Here is an 18,165-nt window from a genome sequence, read left to right on the forward strand (position 1 = left end):
CATGTGAGAGAGAGATAGTGTTCATGTGTGTGTGTGTGTTCTTGTTTAACCGACATTGCGAGGACCAAATGTAACCACAACGATAGTAAAATGTGCACATTTTGACATTGTGGTGCCATTTGGTCGGCCCCTATATGAGGAAAACAGCTTATACATCATACTAAGGGATGTTTTTTGAAAATGTAATGTGTCTACATAAATATATAAAAACTGTGTGTGTGGTCCTGGTAAACCCTATGTTATATATCAAGGACGGCAGTATCCAAAATCCTTGTGGGGATATTTTTGGTCCCCATGAGGAAAACAGCTTATAAATCGGAGTAATGTTTTTTGAAAATCTAAAAATGCAGAACGTTTTTAGTGTAGGGTAGGTTTAGTGAAGCGGAATATAATGTAGTTTGTACAGTATGCAAATGATTATGCTTATGGAATGTCTGTACCATATACTATTTGTCTGTATATCTAGTAATTCAATATTTTACAGGATCTATTTCATTACCATATTACGTTACCAATACTTGTACTACTAAAATCTGCATTTCACCTTAAAATATAACAATAAAATAATGCAGGTGGTAGAATGTAAGGCCACAGGATGAATTAAAGTCCCTTTTCAAAGGACAAGACTAATAAACATGTGAAGAGAAAAGTCACTAAAGACGTCGTTACAAAGCCCATCTCACTACAGTGGCTCTACAATCATTTTATGAAGCGATGAGAATAGTTTTTGTGCGCAACTTTAACACTATTTTACACTAAAAGTACATGTATTTGTTTTTATTTCATTCCTTTACTTACATTTTTTTTGCACTTTACAGTACATTTATCCCATCAAATAGATTTTTTTTTTTTTTACTGTATATTAGGTAAGTAACAAGTAGTTTTTTTGCGTTTTAATTACAAATGTAATAATAATACACTTAACATTTCCTCTCTAAAATGTAATGATGCTTACATATTTTTTATTTTCCCTGATTTATATTCCTCAGATATTTAGACCCCACTGTAGCCTTGTCTATATGCATTTGTAGGTGGAACTTTTGCCGTGTACATTTGCTCTGAGCACCACATGCGACCACTGACAGACAGCATGACCATTTCAGCTCACAAGTGTTGCGCGCATTTGAAACTATAGGGTGTGTTGACGCTGCAGTGGCTGCATTCACTCGCCAACGCTGATCAACAAGTTAACGTTTGGAATAATCAAATGATGTCACATCCGCTGTGAAGGTCGCCTTTGTTGATAGTGTTAGATTCTCTCACGCGCTGTCTGCTGAATCCTCATGCGCGTGCGGTCGTAACTTTGGACAGCGCGCGCTCAGTATTGGCTGCACGCGGGAGCTCGCGCGGCGGAGCAGCACGGTAATGAATGTGGATCAATCCGCCCTGTTCTGCTCGGGCATCATCTGCCACATTGAGGACGCTATATCAACGGCAGAAAAGTGCGATAGAGCCGTGACAGCATGAACCTTCTGTTGGGTGTATTAAATCCCCTGCTTTTCCTCATTGTCTTCGGACTGTATCCATCCATGGTAAGTTGATGTGATGAGTTGCCAGCTAAAAGATTTCAAGATAATGCAATGCATTTGATTGTTTTCTCTCTATGTGGATCTATTTGAAACATAGATACATGATGTTTTAAAATAAGTTGTTATGTTATATCAATATATATATATATATATATATATATATATATATATATATATATATATATATATATATATATATATATATATCATAGGGTCCTCTAACGCTGGAGTTCTCATTATTATGCATCATAAAATATTAAGGGTTAGAGAAAAATAAAACTATCGAGTCCACAGATAATAAACTTTGGTTGATTTAAGCATGGAGAACCATTTGTCTTTCCAGATGTTTTCCAGGAATGCATTAGTGAGCTACAAACGGATAAAGTGACATGCAACAAATATTTATAAGCACTGGAAATATTCATTTTGTGTGTATTTTAAACATTGTCAGTGTGGATTCATAAGGCGCATATGCTTGTAGATTTTTTAACATTGTCAGTGTGGATTCATAAGGCGCATATGCTTATGATATGATTTTAGCAGCCAGTGAATATAATGGTGTATTGCTAAACTCTGGTCCACTGCCCACCCAAGTAAGCAAAATATACAATTTTGACAGCAGATTACAAACAATAGTATTAATTAAATGCAATGTTTAAAATGTTTAATTAAAGGTGAATCATTGAAAATTACAACATAAAATTAAAAACAAATGAAATAGGTTTTGCTTGTTGCAAGAACAGAACATTAATGTAAATGTATAGTATTGAATAATATGTAATTAGATTAATGAACTAAGAATATTTCTGAACATGATGTATTGTATAAGCAAATTGTTCCCTTTGTTGGAAAGCAAAGTGCTTGTCTACTGACAACAAATCAAATGAAAAAAAAGCATGCATGGAATACCTACAACAAAACTACCGCGTAAATATAACTGGCAAATGCTCAGACAATGCAACCATAATTCTTTACGCCCCAGTGCATACTGGGAAGGGGGACAAGTGGGAATGAACCACAAGGAAATGTTTGTAAATCTAAACTGCTTTTTGCATTATGTTGTATTTACTCAGTCTCTTATTTTGAATTTTGGTATTAACAAAACAAATAAACATAGTCTGTATATAGCAATTTTTTATTTAATCAAGCTGTGATTTCTATAATGCAATGCTATCAAAGAAAATTGCAGGACATTTTCATAAAAGATACTACTGACAAAAAAAAAATCATCATGACGAGATATAACAAGTGCTAAAATGAGCGTGGTGAGGTGCTTCAGGGGTTTAGTCATGTCCACACCGCCGTGGTGCTGAAGTGAAATCATCACATACAGACATATGTCTGCATGAACCAGACAGACAATTGCTTTTCTTTGAACAATTTGTTTAACCATTGTATATCGTAGCTATTACTTCGATGCCGGCATTTTGCCCTCCCAATATGAAGTCTACAAAATGTCAAAGATCCATAAGTAAATATACGCTCACAAACACATTCCAACCCCCTCACAGACTCTAAGAAAGAGGGGTGCTTGAGTTGTTTGTCTATGAAAATGAATGGACGTAAGTGTAATGGGCTTCTAATTACATTGTTGTTGCTTGTGGGATGAGTGATTCATGATGATTAATTTGACGTGCTGAAATGTGCTTTTTATGGTGACAAATTACATTACATACCTATGGGATACCGCTTTCTAATGCCATTGGAGGGATCCATAATAATACAGACCTTCACCTCATTTAGCGTTCAGTTTTAAGCAAGTTTTTGAATGGCTTTGAATAGAAAAGCCAATTCAGTTATGTATCGATCTATTCACATTGGTTCTTATTATTGGTTTTCTACTATCTAGACAGTTAGAGATGTTCTTTATCGGTATAGATGGTTCCATGAAGAACCTTTAACATCCACGGAACCTTTCGGGTAAACAAAAGGTTTTTCATTCTAGTAGAAAAAGCGTCTTAAGAGTATTAAAATGTTTTTACACTATGTGAAAATTGTTCAGTGACAAATTCTTAGAATTGGTTCTATGGCATCTTTGCAAAAACACCCTTAGATTGATACATCTAATTTTCTAACATTACAATTTACCTTTACCTTTGCTGTACTGATAACCACAGTATGCATTCATAAACGAAACAAGCCATCATACTTGCACAATATAAATAATAAATCTGCTGTGCACGAACACTGCCACACCCTCACTTGTTACTCTACAGATTTATCTCCGAGATGATGACTGATAATGAATGAAAGCATTCCTTTTATCTGTCTATGCCTTGTTCTCTTTCAGAAGTGTACTCAGATGTTGAGATATAGTCTAGAGGTCAGAGCACAAGAAAGCAAGTGAAAGAGAGAAAGAATGATGCAAAGCACGCCAGCACCAAATATAGTTAGGACAAAAGATTAGAGGACTTCCTCTGCTGTGTACTTAATTATCATGGCCATAGATCGCTGCATTTACTGGTAACCCACACAACGTTACACTTTTTTTTTTCCAGGCAAACCTTTTTAAATGAACTATTTGAATGTCAGACACAGTATGAATATGATTTCCACTATCAGGACAGAAATGTGAGTCCATTTAAAAGACATGATCATCAGTACCTGTATGGTCAATGTATGTTCCTCCACTCTCTGTCTTGTTATAGTGTTATATTTCATATTTTCAAACCTCTCTCTCTCTCTGTTTGTCTGGATCGATGGTGTGTGTGATTTGTTTTCATCAATAAATATAAATGGAAGTGGACTTGAATGTTATACTCTGTGTGATTGTAAAAGAATCCATCATTTTGTGCTTTGTTGAGATACTGCTGATGTTGTAATGTAAGGCCGTGCATAACTGCCTTACACTGCATTTATCATAAATTACCCTATTACAGAGAATATTGCAATGGAAAATAGCAATTTCACTATTGGTCTAGACAGGTTGTCCGTCTTTGCACTGGTGTGGGGATTTTCAGTCACACAGTTTCTTCAGTAGGTAGTGACGTGACTGCATCAAATTACAACAAAAGCGATTTAATCATATTTGTGCTCTAATCGTCATACACAGTCGACTGGTCCACGCAGTGCTGATTTAAGTAAAACCTATTGAATTATAAACCTACTTGACCCATGCAACACCAAATCATTTAAAAAACAAAACTAGTGCCCATCTTTTTTAGTGAGTCGACTCATTAAACCAACCAATTCGTTCATAACAGATTCATCATACACGTAATCATACACGTAACTGATTTGTTCAAAAACACCAATTAATTCAGGAAAGAAACTAATGGCCATCTTTATGAGCGAGTAATCATTCACTCAACTGAGATGATCAAAAACAGGATTCATTCTGGAACTAAACAAGACTTGAAGTCATTGAATTATACACCTAACTGATTCATAAAAAAATGTATTTAACTAAACAGGACTGCCTTTGTGATTGAGTCATTTAATTACCGAATTTCCTCAAATAAAGACCGGGGCCTTTATTTACCGGAACTGCCGATGGGAACCGGCTTTTATTTGAAGCAGGCTTTTATTAGGGGCAGGCCTGTATTTCTAATTCCATCTGTTTGAAATATAATTGCTTTATGTAAACCGTTTTCAAAAAATGACCGTTCCAGTGGACAAATATCATTGATTTTTTTAAGAAACATTTGCAAAAATATCACCATACAACAAAATAATACGCATTTTTTGTAATTCCGCGTGCAGCTCCGCATCCGAAGCTGAACGAGTTCTCAGCGAATCTATCCGAGCATGACTTCTCATCACACCGGCCCCCAGTTTGCACATTAGGTGCTTATATTTACTGAATGAAATAAGCCATTTTAAATAAAGATCCTGATTTAAGCAAATAAATGAATCACGACATTAAAGTTTAGTGAAATTAGGAAATATTTAAGAGATCGTTCAATTAGTGCATATTTTGTTCTCATGTCACAAGTAATAATATCAAGCCAAGGTTTACTGAGTTTTACACGATTCTTTTGTAGTGTGGTTTTTGGTGAAATGTACTAAAATAAATATCGTCACCCGTGCACGTTAGCCCACTTCTTCTCGACGCGTTGGTTTATAGAACAATTACTCCGAATCGCCCTCTGTCGTTTCAAAGAATAGCACAACGGCGAGCACGTCAAGTATAAACGCCTCGTCCGTTTGGGGAGGAGTGCGCGGCACGCAGTCAGCGGAGCGGAGACAGGCGAAAGTATAAACAAGGGCGTGAGACACGGCGCTGCGCTGAGCTGAGATTCGAGGCTTGGGTGCGACACCCTTAAGACATAAAAGAGACGAGAGGCTAATATTAGGTGCGTCTTAATCAGCTCCCTAGTTCAGTAGTCAGGGCACTAATCAGGACATACCGATAAGTCAATGGGCTGAGTCCCTGATCAGTGCTCTGACTACTGACGGAACAGATTGAGGCGCACGCATTGTGAAGATCGATATTTGTAGCCTGCCTGACACTTCATTTTCACAGACGTTGCATCTCTCATAGACTATAGTAGCCTATTTAAAATGGCACATGCAGAGTTATATTCTCAATTTAATTTACAAAGCAATCCTGTAAAGTTTTTAGGTTAACTATAGAAGAGACCAGGATTAGTGTGTTGCACTGGCATGACTCGCATCGGGGCGCGTGGCATCAGGATGGTTTTGCATTAAATTAACAGCATTTAGGAGATTATCCACTCATTTTCCCCCGGCCTTTTTTTGTTCGTGCTGACCACGCCCCCGGCCACTATCAGAGGCCCGGCGTTTAATTGACTACAGGCTTTTATTTGAGGAAATACGTTATACACCTAACTGACTCATTCAAAAAACACCAACCCACTAAAAAACCTAAATGTCTGGCCATATTGTGTAAGACATATTTTGTATATTGAACAGCTGTATAAAATGTCATACTCCCAATACAAAATACACTACGTTGCCAAAAGTTTTGGGATACCTGTCTTTACATGCACATGAACCTTAATGTCATCCTATTTTTAAATGGCCCTCCGTATAACTTTAACAGCTTCAACTATTCTGGGAAGGCATTTCCACAAGGTTTATGAGTGTGTTTATGGATTTTTTTAAATAAAGAGTTATTTTCACTGGAACTAAGGGGCCAAGCCCAACCTCTAAAAACAACCCCAAGTCCAGTGGCGGCGGGCTTTACACCACTGCTCCATTTGCATTTCAATTGGTGAAGTAAGGCTTGGACGCAGCTGTTCGGCAATGGAAACCCATTCCATAAAGTTCTCTACGCACTGTTATTGAACTAATCTGAAGGCCACATGAAGTTTGAAGGTCTATAGCTATTGACTCTGCAGAAAGTTGGTATAGTTGGTTCTGCGCACTGTGCACCTCAGCATGCGCTGACCCCACTGTGTGATTTTACGTGGCCTACCACTTTGTGGTAGCCTAGAAATCTAGACGCACCCTAGCGGCAGCAAATTTAATTTGCCCGCAAGTGTGGTCTAGCAACTCTCAATTCCTATCTGAGCTGTATTCCTCAGAATCTGGACGGCCCAATCACATCGTGTATAGAGTCGGCGGGCGGGGCCATAATGACGACGGCCGAGTTGCGTTTGCGTGCTTCTAGTAACACAGAAACTGGCGAACGGCGGCAGTCTTTCGAATCAGCTCTGCCTCCGGAAGACTTGGAGTTAAGCTTTCCTCTGAGAAAAGAACAAAGAGCGGCACTGAAGTCATTCTTAAAAAGGAAAGATGTGTTCGGAGTTTAGCCGACCGGATACGGTGAATGTTTAATCAGTCAGCGAGCTCCCCTTCACCGTCGTTGCTCCGGTTGGTGTAGTGCTATCCTATCGCGTGCAGAGGGAGTTTGAAAGACAACCGTTTATCCCGCCCCTCGGATTGAGCCCTGTCTATGGTGAGTTTCCAGACCAAACATCTTGATGTGGGTCTGGCTTGTCAGGCTAACTTTGTGGCCAAGTTAGTGTTGTTCCCAATTGTTTCTACTTTGTTGTAATACCACTAACAGTTGACCGTGGAATATTTAGTAGTGAGGACATTTCACGAATGGATGGTACCATGTTTGTAGAAGCGTCTGCATGCCTAGGTGCTTGATTTTATACACATGGAAGTGATTGGAACAGCTGAATTCAATGATTAGGAGGGGTGTCCCAATACTTTTGGCAATATAGTGTATTCATGGTGGAGAAAAGTGGGGGGGAAACTAAGAATGTGTGACAGAGGAAGAAAAAAATAAGAGGCAGAGGCAGTCAAGGAGGGCGGCAGTAAATTCAGTGTGTGCGTGCATGTAAGACATGGGATGCCTCTGTCCTCAACGGGAAAGCTTATCAGTTTGTCCTCTCAGGTGAATCCTTGAAACCTCCCTTTAGTTTCTCCATCCTTTTTTTTTCTCTTTCCCAATTTTTTCTCCCTGTATTGTTTTTGTTTGTTTTTTTAAGCCCTGCTTGTATTTGTGGATCCGCTGAGTGCACAGTTACACGTCTCGCATATCAACTCTCAGACTCGAATGTACAAATTATACATCAAAGCTGAGGAATTGGATCAGTTACAGCTGAAGTGGATTAAAGCAAGAGAACACTGGCATTATTGTGACTGACAGGGACACACCCACTTTATGAAGTCACAGGCTCTCAGGTCTAGTAAGAGACAGATTTCCAATAGATAAAAGTGGCTTTATCGTGTGGGCTTTTGAGTACGCGTAAGATATTTATTTTGTATTCATCATCTGAGAAACTGGCAATGGCATGCCTCCTTGACTGTTATAATCTTCACCAGACAAGAATGTCTTTCTTATTAAAGATAAGAGTGTTGTTTAGCATCTTGCTGTAGCTTTGTTGTTAATGGGCATCTCATGGCTGCACAAGAGAAATAACTTAAAACAACGTCCCTTTGAATTTCCTCTGTGGATAAAATGCAAGTCATATTTTACCTACAGCACATTTAACTTAATGAGTTCAATGACAAGTAAAGGGAGAGTTCAGCCCAAAATAGAACGTCAGTCATTTACTCACCCTCATGTCAGTCCAAACCTGAATGGCTTTTTTCTTCTGTGGATTAAAAGCTTTCAAACTTCAAAAATGATGCAAAAGCACCATAAAAACAGGCAATTTGACTCGAGTAAAATATATCTTTTGAAGTCATACTGTATGATAGATTTGTGTGACAAATAGATTCACTGACATCTGCCCTAGTTTTCCTTGGGATTTTCATGCGAAGCAACAATGACAAATCCATAAAAACAACTTTTTTACAGTGTCATTCTTATCCATGTTACATGTATTTACTATAGTCAATAAATGATGCATAATTACATGCAACTGTCTGAACCCTAATCCTAACCGTATAGCAAGTACATGTAAACCCAGAGATCTTAGATTAAGCCAGGATTAGGGTTTTGTTTGAGGTCATTTAAGTAGCTTTTATAAACTTGCCATAGAAAAAAAACATTTGTCTCGAGAAAAAGTAATGGCACTGACTTTTTGAGATATGTTGGTGCAAGTTGCTTTCAGTTTTTTAAAACAGCTCAAACATTTAGTCTGGGACTAGACTTAAAAGCCTTGTCTGTGAAACCGAGGGGGTTACTTAATATTACTCAGTACCTAAATGTATAATTATAGTGTAGACACCCTCAAATAAAGCATAACCATTAGATCTTTTCAATGAAACAGCCGATCATTTCACATAATGATTTATAGGAATCGAATGGATTTGGCGAGCTGAGGTTACCTGGCATAACAATAATTATTATTATGGTACACTTTAGTTTAGGGTCCAATTCTTACAATTAACTAGTTGCTTATTACCATGCACAGGGATATTGGCTGTTTATTGGTACTTATAAAACACATACTAATGCCTTATTTTGTTTGATTATATTCAATATCTCTTAATCCTACCCAATACCTAAATTTAACAACTACCTGGAGTTTATTGAGGCAAAAGTTTTAGTTACGAGTGAGTTAGTGAGAATTGTGCCCCAAACTAAAGTTTGACCCTTATTAGTAGTAGTAGAAGTAGTTGATAATAATAATAATATGATTATAACTTGTATCCTTTATGGCATTAATATCCAGGTTTTTTTGGAATTACATAGAAGAGACCATGATAGAATAAGGATAAAATTGTAATTTCTAGTTGAAATTTTCTTTTAAAGTCTGAGTGTGCATGTGTGTTTTCACAGACGATTGGTCCCAAGGAAGGATGGCAGGTGTATAGTTCGGCACAGGATGCAGACGGGCGCTGTATCTGCACGGTGGTCGCACCGGAACAAAACCTCTGCTCCAGGGATGCCAAGAGCAGACAGCTCCGACAGCTGCTGGAGAAGGTCTCGCGTATAAACACACACATTTTATATCTCTTCTACTTTCTTTTTCTGACACACACACACACACATACATATATACATATATATATATATATATATATATATATATATATATATATATATATATATATATATATATATATATATATTCATCATATTAGAATGATTTCTTAAGACACTGAAGACTGGAGTAATGATGCTGAAAATTCAGCTGTGCCTTCACAGGAATAAATTACATTTTTTAAATCTATAAAAATACAGAGCTATTTTAAATTGTAATAATATTTCACAATATTGCCGTTTTAAATAAATGCAGTCTTGGTGGGCATAAGAGACTTCTTTCAAAAGCACACAACTATTAAATATCTGTTGTAAAACTAGCATAGCATTTAAAAACATACTCATGAAAGGGTGCAAAACTAGCCTTCTGGGACGGTCTGTCGGAAATTGAATGGACTAATAAAAAAGTGCATTAAAATCATGATATTCACAATGTTTCTTATTTTTCTATTGCCAACACATGCTTTGCGAATATAAATTGAATATTCAAAATATTGCAAAGCCCAGAATAGCGCAAGTGTTTTTTTTCCTGCTTTATGTTCTTTCTCTCAACACACACATGCCTAGTATAATATTGTGTGGACAACTAATGTACTGTTTTGCCTCAGGGACTCAGATTTCAGGAGCTACTGTATAGCCCACCACCACTAATACTGACACACACACACACACACACACACACACACACACACACACACACACACACACGTCCTCTTGCTCTTTATTTCTCTCGGCCTCTCAATCACACATTACATATTCCCCTCCCCCATCATTTTTTTAAACCTCTTTTATCACTCTCATTCCTACTTAGGACCTTTAAACACACACACACACACACACACACACACACACACACACACACACACACACACACACACACACACACACACACAGACACACAGGCAGACACACAGACAGACAGACACACACGCACACACACAAGGAAAAGAAAAAACACTGATGGCACTGCTTCCATTGCATTCCAAGAGGCTGATTCTATGCAGGTCATTAATACCTGATTTTATGATAAATGATACATGCCTCAATTCAGCGGGAGCCTGACTGCCGTTAATATTGATATGTACATTTATTAACGCCTCCGTTTTCCCTATAGCCTGAAAAGAAAGTACGGGTCTACATCTCATTCATGATTCATGGATTTCCGCTTTTCTCTGGCCCCAGTCAAGGTAGCTAATCAGACCGTTTGACGGGGACAAACATTATGAGATTGAAGTGACGTTTGTTTGTTTTTTTGGATCAGCCCCTTTTTAAAGATTCATTAATTGTAGTCAGTTTATCCTTAATAATTAATGCAAAGAAATGTGTCTTTGGAAAGTGCTTCTCATTACTTATCTTATCCAGACTCGCTGAGTTTGAAGGGATAGTTCACACAATAATAAATTAATCTACTCACCCTCATGTCCCTCAAGCAATGTACTGTTTTGTCCATGGTGACCAGTGGCTGTCAAGGAACAGAACAAACAAAGTACCATACATTAAAATTGTTTATAGATTTTTGTATACCGCATAGTACAAAAGGTCAAATTTCTCATGGTTTATTTTACATCTACAACATTATTCAACAGTTTTTTTTTTTTTTTAATAAGTCTTTTAAGCCCACCAAAGCTGCATTTATTTTTTTATTTAAAGGGCCACTATGCAGTATTTTTGCAGTAAAATATTCAAAAACCACCAGGCCAGTGTTTGAGTGTTATATATTTTGTTCAGTTGAGTTCTTAGAATATCCCAAATGTTTCCAACTATTTGTAAGTTGTGAGAAAATTGCTATTTTAACCAAGGAGCCGGGACGTCTGAGGGAGTCGCCTGTCAGTTGCGTCATATCTGCGTTACCCTCGGGTTTCCGGTTTAATTCTGCAGAAGCGCTTTACTCTTAGCAGTGTGAACAAGTGTCACAGCAGCCGCTGAGCGAACGCACAGAGTAACGTCATAACATCATTTTAAACAGACTTAAATGTATCTTATATGATATACAGAGCTGCCTCATACTCATGACAGGAAAAGCAGAAATGGCGCTGGCGACTGTGTCCCGGAAAAGTTACATAGTGCACCTTTAATGTGATGCTATGCTGAATTTTCAGCATCATTACTCCAGTATTCTCTGTCACATGATCCTTCATTCTAATCATTCTAAAATGCTAATTTGGTGCTCAAGAAACATTTTTTTGTATTATCAAATCAATGTATCAAATATTTCCTACTTCTTGACTTATGGTTTTGTGACGCAGGTGCAGAACATGTCTCAGTCCATTGAAGTCCTGAATCTGCGCACGCAGCGCGATTTCCAGTATGTCATGAAAATGGAAAATCAAATGAAAGGGTTACGAACCAAGTTCCGGCAAATAGAAGAAGACAGGAAAACTATAATGGCTAGAAACTTCAAGGTATGTTTTTTTTATTAGGTTACAATAGACCTGCTTCTGGAAATGCAAACATCAGCATTAGGTATGAATATTGTATGTTATGTCAAAACGCTACAAATATGTAATCAATTTCACAATAACTACATAATGGAATATGTTTCACTGCTAAACATTGTGTATTGGGACCAACGCATAGCATAACGGCATCTGTGTGTGTCTACAGGAGCTGAAAGATCGCATGGATGAACTCCAGCCATTGATTCCCGTGCTGGAGCAGTACAAAACAGATGCTAAGCTGATCTCTCAGTTCAAAGAGGAAATCAGGAATCTGTCTGCTGTGCTGACGGGCATCCAGGAGGAGCTGGGAGCTTATGACTACGAGCAGCTCTATCAGAGAGTCCTCAGCCTGGATAGCCGTCTACGAAACTGCATGAGCAAACTCAGTAAGTACAATCCACAGCTATCGTAAGTACTGATGGAATTTACTCAGCTTTTTCATTCACAGTTTAAGAAAACAATTTAAAGGGGCCATATTCCAGTTTCATATAATTTTACATTACATTAGAATTAAATTGGTATCTTTAAAGGGTTACTTCAGAGATGAGCATATGGCTTTGTATCAGTAGAAATCCTGGAGTATATTCCAATGATTGTGCTTCCCCCCTATCCACCTGAGACAAGAGATGTATGCATTATTTCTGGAAAAAATCCTCCAATGACGCAAAATGACGATATTTGCGTCATTTGAGGATTTTTTGGCCAGAGGCTAAAGACTACAGCCAGCAGAGTGAGCTATTTCCACGTGTTTTCAACCAGCACATGGGGGATGGGATCTCACTGACGTCACTCAGCTCGCAGCCTCATGCATTCATGTAAATAGGGCTTTGTTGAAAAAAATCGATTCACCAATTCTGAATCGATTTTCATATTAATTTCTAAAGATCGATCCGTAACTCAGAGGATCGATTTAATAATAGGCCTACATTTTCCCCGTGAATTTTAATTTGCCGCGTCATTGAATTCACGCATGTGCGCGAGGTGGAAGGACATTAAAAACAATGAACGTGGCAGCTTTGAAAACTCCAGAACCGCCGCGGACAGAGAATACTAGAGTAGGTAAACAAACTCAAGCCGAAGCTCTCATCACTATACCGCCACCGCCGTGCTGAAGAAGCGCCGCGGACAGACCGAGTTTTCCCTCACTCTTCCTCTTCTCTCGTTACAGCGGCAGACAGAGAATACTACAGTAAGGTAGATGAGTAAACTCGGGCTGCTGGATATGTCGAGAACGCGGCTTACGTCACAGCCGTTCTCACCGCAGCGCGCGCTTACTGCCAAGGAAGTTGTAATGGCTAGCTTGTCATGATAGCACGCGCCCTCTCCACAGCGCACAGTTTTTCTTTACAACCATCAATACTCCATTAATTTGCAGTTGAATGTCTATAATAATAGTATCAATATGTTGCATAACTACAGTCCTGTAATATTCAGGTAACAGCTGGAAAAAATGCTTTCTTTAAAAACACTTATCTAAATCTCAAAGATCGGATCGGATAGAATAATGATAATCGATTCAAGATCTTGAGAATCGGAATCGAATCGATTCTTGAAATTTGAATCGAAACCATTTGAATCGATTGGGTGCGGAGCAAAGTGAGTGTTTCACATTAATTCCTGTGAAAGTTAAGCTTCCAAAGGCATGAACTGAAAATGCGCCAGACTAAACGCGCTGTGAATCTATGCCACAAGTGCGGTCACATTTACCTCAGCTCTCATCACGAGCTCTTTCAGCTTATTCAGCTCATTCATGACGGTGAAATCGGACTCCTACAGCGTTTGTGCTGACACTCCCTCAGCGGCTAAATCACATATTGAACAGACACGGTCAGTTTTTAATTGTAGTGTCTGTTCTCTAACTGAACTGATTTTATGAAAATGAATGCGATCGCGGTGGGAAAGTGATTCAGTAATCTAGTAGGTGGCTTTGGGAGTGGCCTTGCAGCAAAGCATTCTGGGAATTGTTGTCAATTGATTGTGACAATCAGTGTTTCAATGGGGGAAAGATAATAAAACTGCCTGTGAATGACAGCCACTGTGTATAAATTATTATTTTGCAACAACGAATTGAAGAAAAAAGTAGATTTAGCAGTTAATGCAAAACTGCCATATGTGAAGTTTGCATATTTGCATACAATGTGTTATTTGAGTGGTGATTATTATATCTATCAATAAATAGAAACTGCATTTGAGCTAATAGTTTGGGCGCTGTTGTTAACCTTTAATATTATGTGCAAGTAGGGCTCCCTATATAGTTTACAGCATTAGCTTTAAGAAACTTTTAGTTATAATTGAATTAGTTTGAGGACAGACACAATTTTTTCAGTAAACCACTGTTTAAAGGGTGTTATGAACAGGCTTTAAAAAAAATTATACTGTATACACACACACACACACACACACACACACACACACACACACGCCTTTCAAACATAACATATTAAGAAATCAATGTTTTTTTCACTATTTAAGATTCACCAGCCTGCCGATGTATAGAGGCAGCGTTTCATAATACGTCATTGATTTGAGAGCCTCGTTTTCTGGGCCTGGTGTCTATAAAAGCTTTTCATTTACTAACAAGGAAGTTTTCAGCTCTGAAACTAACAGGATTTTCTTATATAACCATGACCTTTTATATATCAACGGATCAAAGGAAAGGTTACCAATTCATCACCCCTTTAATAAAAATAAATAAAAAGCAATTTTGTAAAACTGCTGTACCAAACCATGACTTTAAAACCAAACCGTCAGTTTTGTGTACCGTTACACCCCTACTTACAACTTTGATAAGTTGGTTAGGCAAATTCAACAGATGTTCCAATATGTTATTAATATCTCTGATAATTACATCCTAGCATTGGGGGTTGGATGCACTAAGCTAGTACATCATTAAGAGTTGCTGTTGTTTTTCACATGCACTGAAAGCAAGTCTTTAGGAGGCATGAAATTGCTTCTAGGAAATCAGCCACTTGAAAAAGATGATGATGTTAAAAATAAAGAATATGAATTTGTGTTTTTTTTCAGCATGTGGAAAATTAATGAAAATCACCGGCCCTGTGACTATAAAGACTTCTGGGACGCGTTTTGGTGCATGGATGACCGACCCTCTAGCATCTCAAAGAAATAACCGGGTGAGTTCTGCAGGAGGCGGCGCTATGTTCTTCAGTCTGATTAATGTTCTGACATATACATGATTAATCTTCTTCCTTCCCAGGATTGCTAACAACCGGTTTCCACCAGGTGTAAAATTATTTAGTAAGCCGCTCATCTACATACTTCAATCTCGCTCTGTCGTTTTCCCACAGGTTTGGTATATGGACACTTACACCAACAGCAAGGTGGTTCGAGAGTATAAAAGCATTGAAGACTTCATCTCCGGCCTGGAATCGCGAACATATTACCTTCCCTTTAAATGGGCTGGAACCAACCATGTGGTCTATAACGGCTCTCTGTACTACAACAAGGAGCAGAGCAACATCATTGTCAAATACAGCTTCGAGACCGGACGGGTTCTCGCCCAACGTGCATTGGAGTACGCCGGCTTCCATAACGTCTACCCCTACACTTGGGGAGGCTTCTCGGACATCGACCTGATGGCGGACGAGCTGGGTTTGTGGGCTGTATACGCCACCAATCAGAATGCAGGAAACATTGTGATTTCTCAGTTAGAACCGCAGACGCTGGAGGTTCTCCAGACGTGGAACACGGAATACTCCAAGAGGAACGCAGGAGAGTCTTTCATGATCTGCGGCACGCTGTACATCACCAATTCCCATCTGACCGGAGCCAAGGTGTATTATTCCTACAACACAAAGACCTCGATGTATGAGTACATGGACATCCCATTCCACAACCAGTACTTTCACATTTCCATGCTTGACTACAACGCTCGAGAACGGGCGCTTTACGCCTGGAACAATGGACATCAGGTCATTTTCAACGTCACGCTTTTCCACGTCATCAAAACCGAAGATGATTCCTAATGGACATATGGATAAACAACGAAAGGACAAGCCAGTTTGAATTGTTATTTTCTACTTGTTCATGGTTCTTTTCCCAATGTTAATAAGACATGTTGCCTTCACCACAGACTGCGGTTTGAATTGAGCATTGTTTCGCCGTGGAACTGATGACACACGAAGACTTGATGATGCAACGCCATTCCAAATAAAACAATTTTACAGTTATTTTATTCCTCTTCTCATGGCTGCTCTGAACGTTAGGCCTTATTTGCAGTATTTCACAACGTGAGCCACAGATTGCTCAACTGCATGAATGTCTGATTCTTACGCCATCCGTTATGTGGTCTTTGTATATCAGAAACCCCATTTTCTTATATAGTGATGTACTTCTTGCAACTTTAATTTCTCCAGACTCTCCTGGTAATCTCTTGTTGTGTCAAGTTTAGTTGTACAAACTGTAGAGCTCTGAATATGAACCTATGTAAACGATTGTAACATTTACTGTCACTGTGAGAGGAAATATTTTATATTAAATCTAGAACAAAACAATAAATCAACTCGAATGAAGCCACAAATCTACATCCATAAATGTAAACAACAGAACAGAAAGGAGCCATGTGCGACGCAGAGCAATTTTGTCGGAATTCAGCCCGAATTCACGGGGGTTATAATGAGGTCATTTGCTGATGATTGTGACAAGCTCGACTGCGGTTGCGTTCACATTCATTTACGGGCAGCCCTTCTCACTTGATGACTTTGAATGCTGTCCTTTGGCATTTTCAATCAAGATCAAGGGCAGAGGAGCTGGGAGGGGATGATTCCAACTCCTCTCAGCAATTTCCTCTCCCTTCATGTCTGTTTCAAGAATCCCTGTCTGCTAGGGCACTGGAAATTTAAAATGCACTTTTACCATCATCAATTCAACGCAGGGAATGTATCACTAGGATTTACTGCTGATGTTTCCTCCTATCACACCCGGTGCATATCGTTTGAATATTTGCCTGCAATATAGTCTTGCAACAGATCTGCTATCAGAAAGTGCTTTTTAGTTTTGATGTTTTTTCAATTACAAACCTAATTAGATCATTTAAGTTGTATTTTCTCCACACGTTATCTACATGTATTAGTTATAATACAACCAATTATTTAACCACTTGAAACAAATAGTTCGGCCCAGAAAATCTTTTTACACACCCTAATGTCTTTTAGACCCATGTGGAACAAAAGGAACAAACTTCATAAAAGTGGTCCATATGACTTGTGCTCTATATTTATATTGTATTTTTGTTAAGTTTTTGGAGCTATACAATAGTTTGTTTTTATTGTTTTTCCTACATTTATTCAAAAACTTATATTTTTATCCCTCCATTAGGATTCCAAAATGTCCTGCAGGTCTAAAACTAAAGGATCAGCAGTGGAGTAATACCTATATGAATAGATTTTTTTCATTCAGTTTCATCAGATGATAAATCCAATACAGACAGACTGATATTCACATTATCTCTTCAGCAGTCACCTGACAGTTTCAGATAAGGCTAAGGAGTGCTTTGTACTCCACCCTACAACTCATTTTAAATTCCAGATAATGTGCGAAAAATGAGAAACCCAGTGGGATTTCATACTATTTCTATTTTCTGGCATCGCACTGAATTTTTAGGCCCATTGTTACCTTCTGTAGTCTGAACTGGAAGAAACACAAATCATTTTATATATACTGTAAATCCTATGTGACTTACAGTATATTCACAATGAGATGTTAAATTCACTTTATGATAGTTATAACACTTTAAAATAAAATAAGGTTTCATTTGCTAACTAACTACATTAGTTACTATAGACTATAACAATGAATGAACACTACTTTCTACAATATATTTTAATTTTAG

General features: G+C 38.2%; 1 protein-coding gene across 1 annotated transcript; it reads left to right on the plus strand.

The window, feature by feature from the left end:
* The first annotated feature begins 1,072 nt into the window (after positions 1-1,072).
* Positions 1,073-16,846, plus strand: olfm3a (olfactomedin 3a). Its single transcript, XM_067435389.1, has 6 exons — positions 1,073-1,532; positions 9,676-9,819; positions 12,126-12,281; positions 12,484-12,703; positions 15,342-15,448; positions 15,623-16,846. The coding sequence occupies exons 1-6, from the start codon at positions 1,464-1,466 to the stop codon at positions 16,298-16,300; spliced, it is 1,374 nt and encodes a 457-aa protein (XP_067291490.1). The 5' UTR covers positions 1,073-1,463; the 3' UTR covers positions 16,301-16,846.
* The last annotated feature ends 1,319 nt before the right edge of the window (positions 16,847-18,165 follow it).

Source organism: Pseudorasbora parva, chromosome 24, assembly GCF_024679245.1.
Source record: "Pseudorasbora parva isolate DD20220531a chromosome 24, ASM2467924v1, whole genome shotgun sequence".
NCBI classification, from domain to species: Eukaryota; Metazoa; Chordata; class Actinopteri; order Cypriniformes; family Gobionidae; genus Pseudorasbora; species Pseudorasbora parva.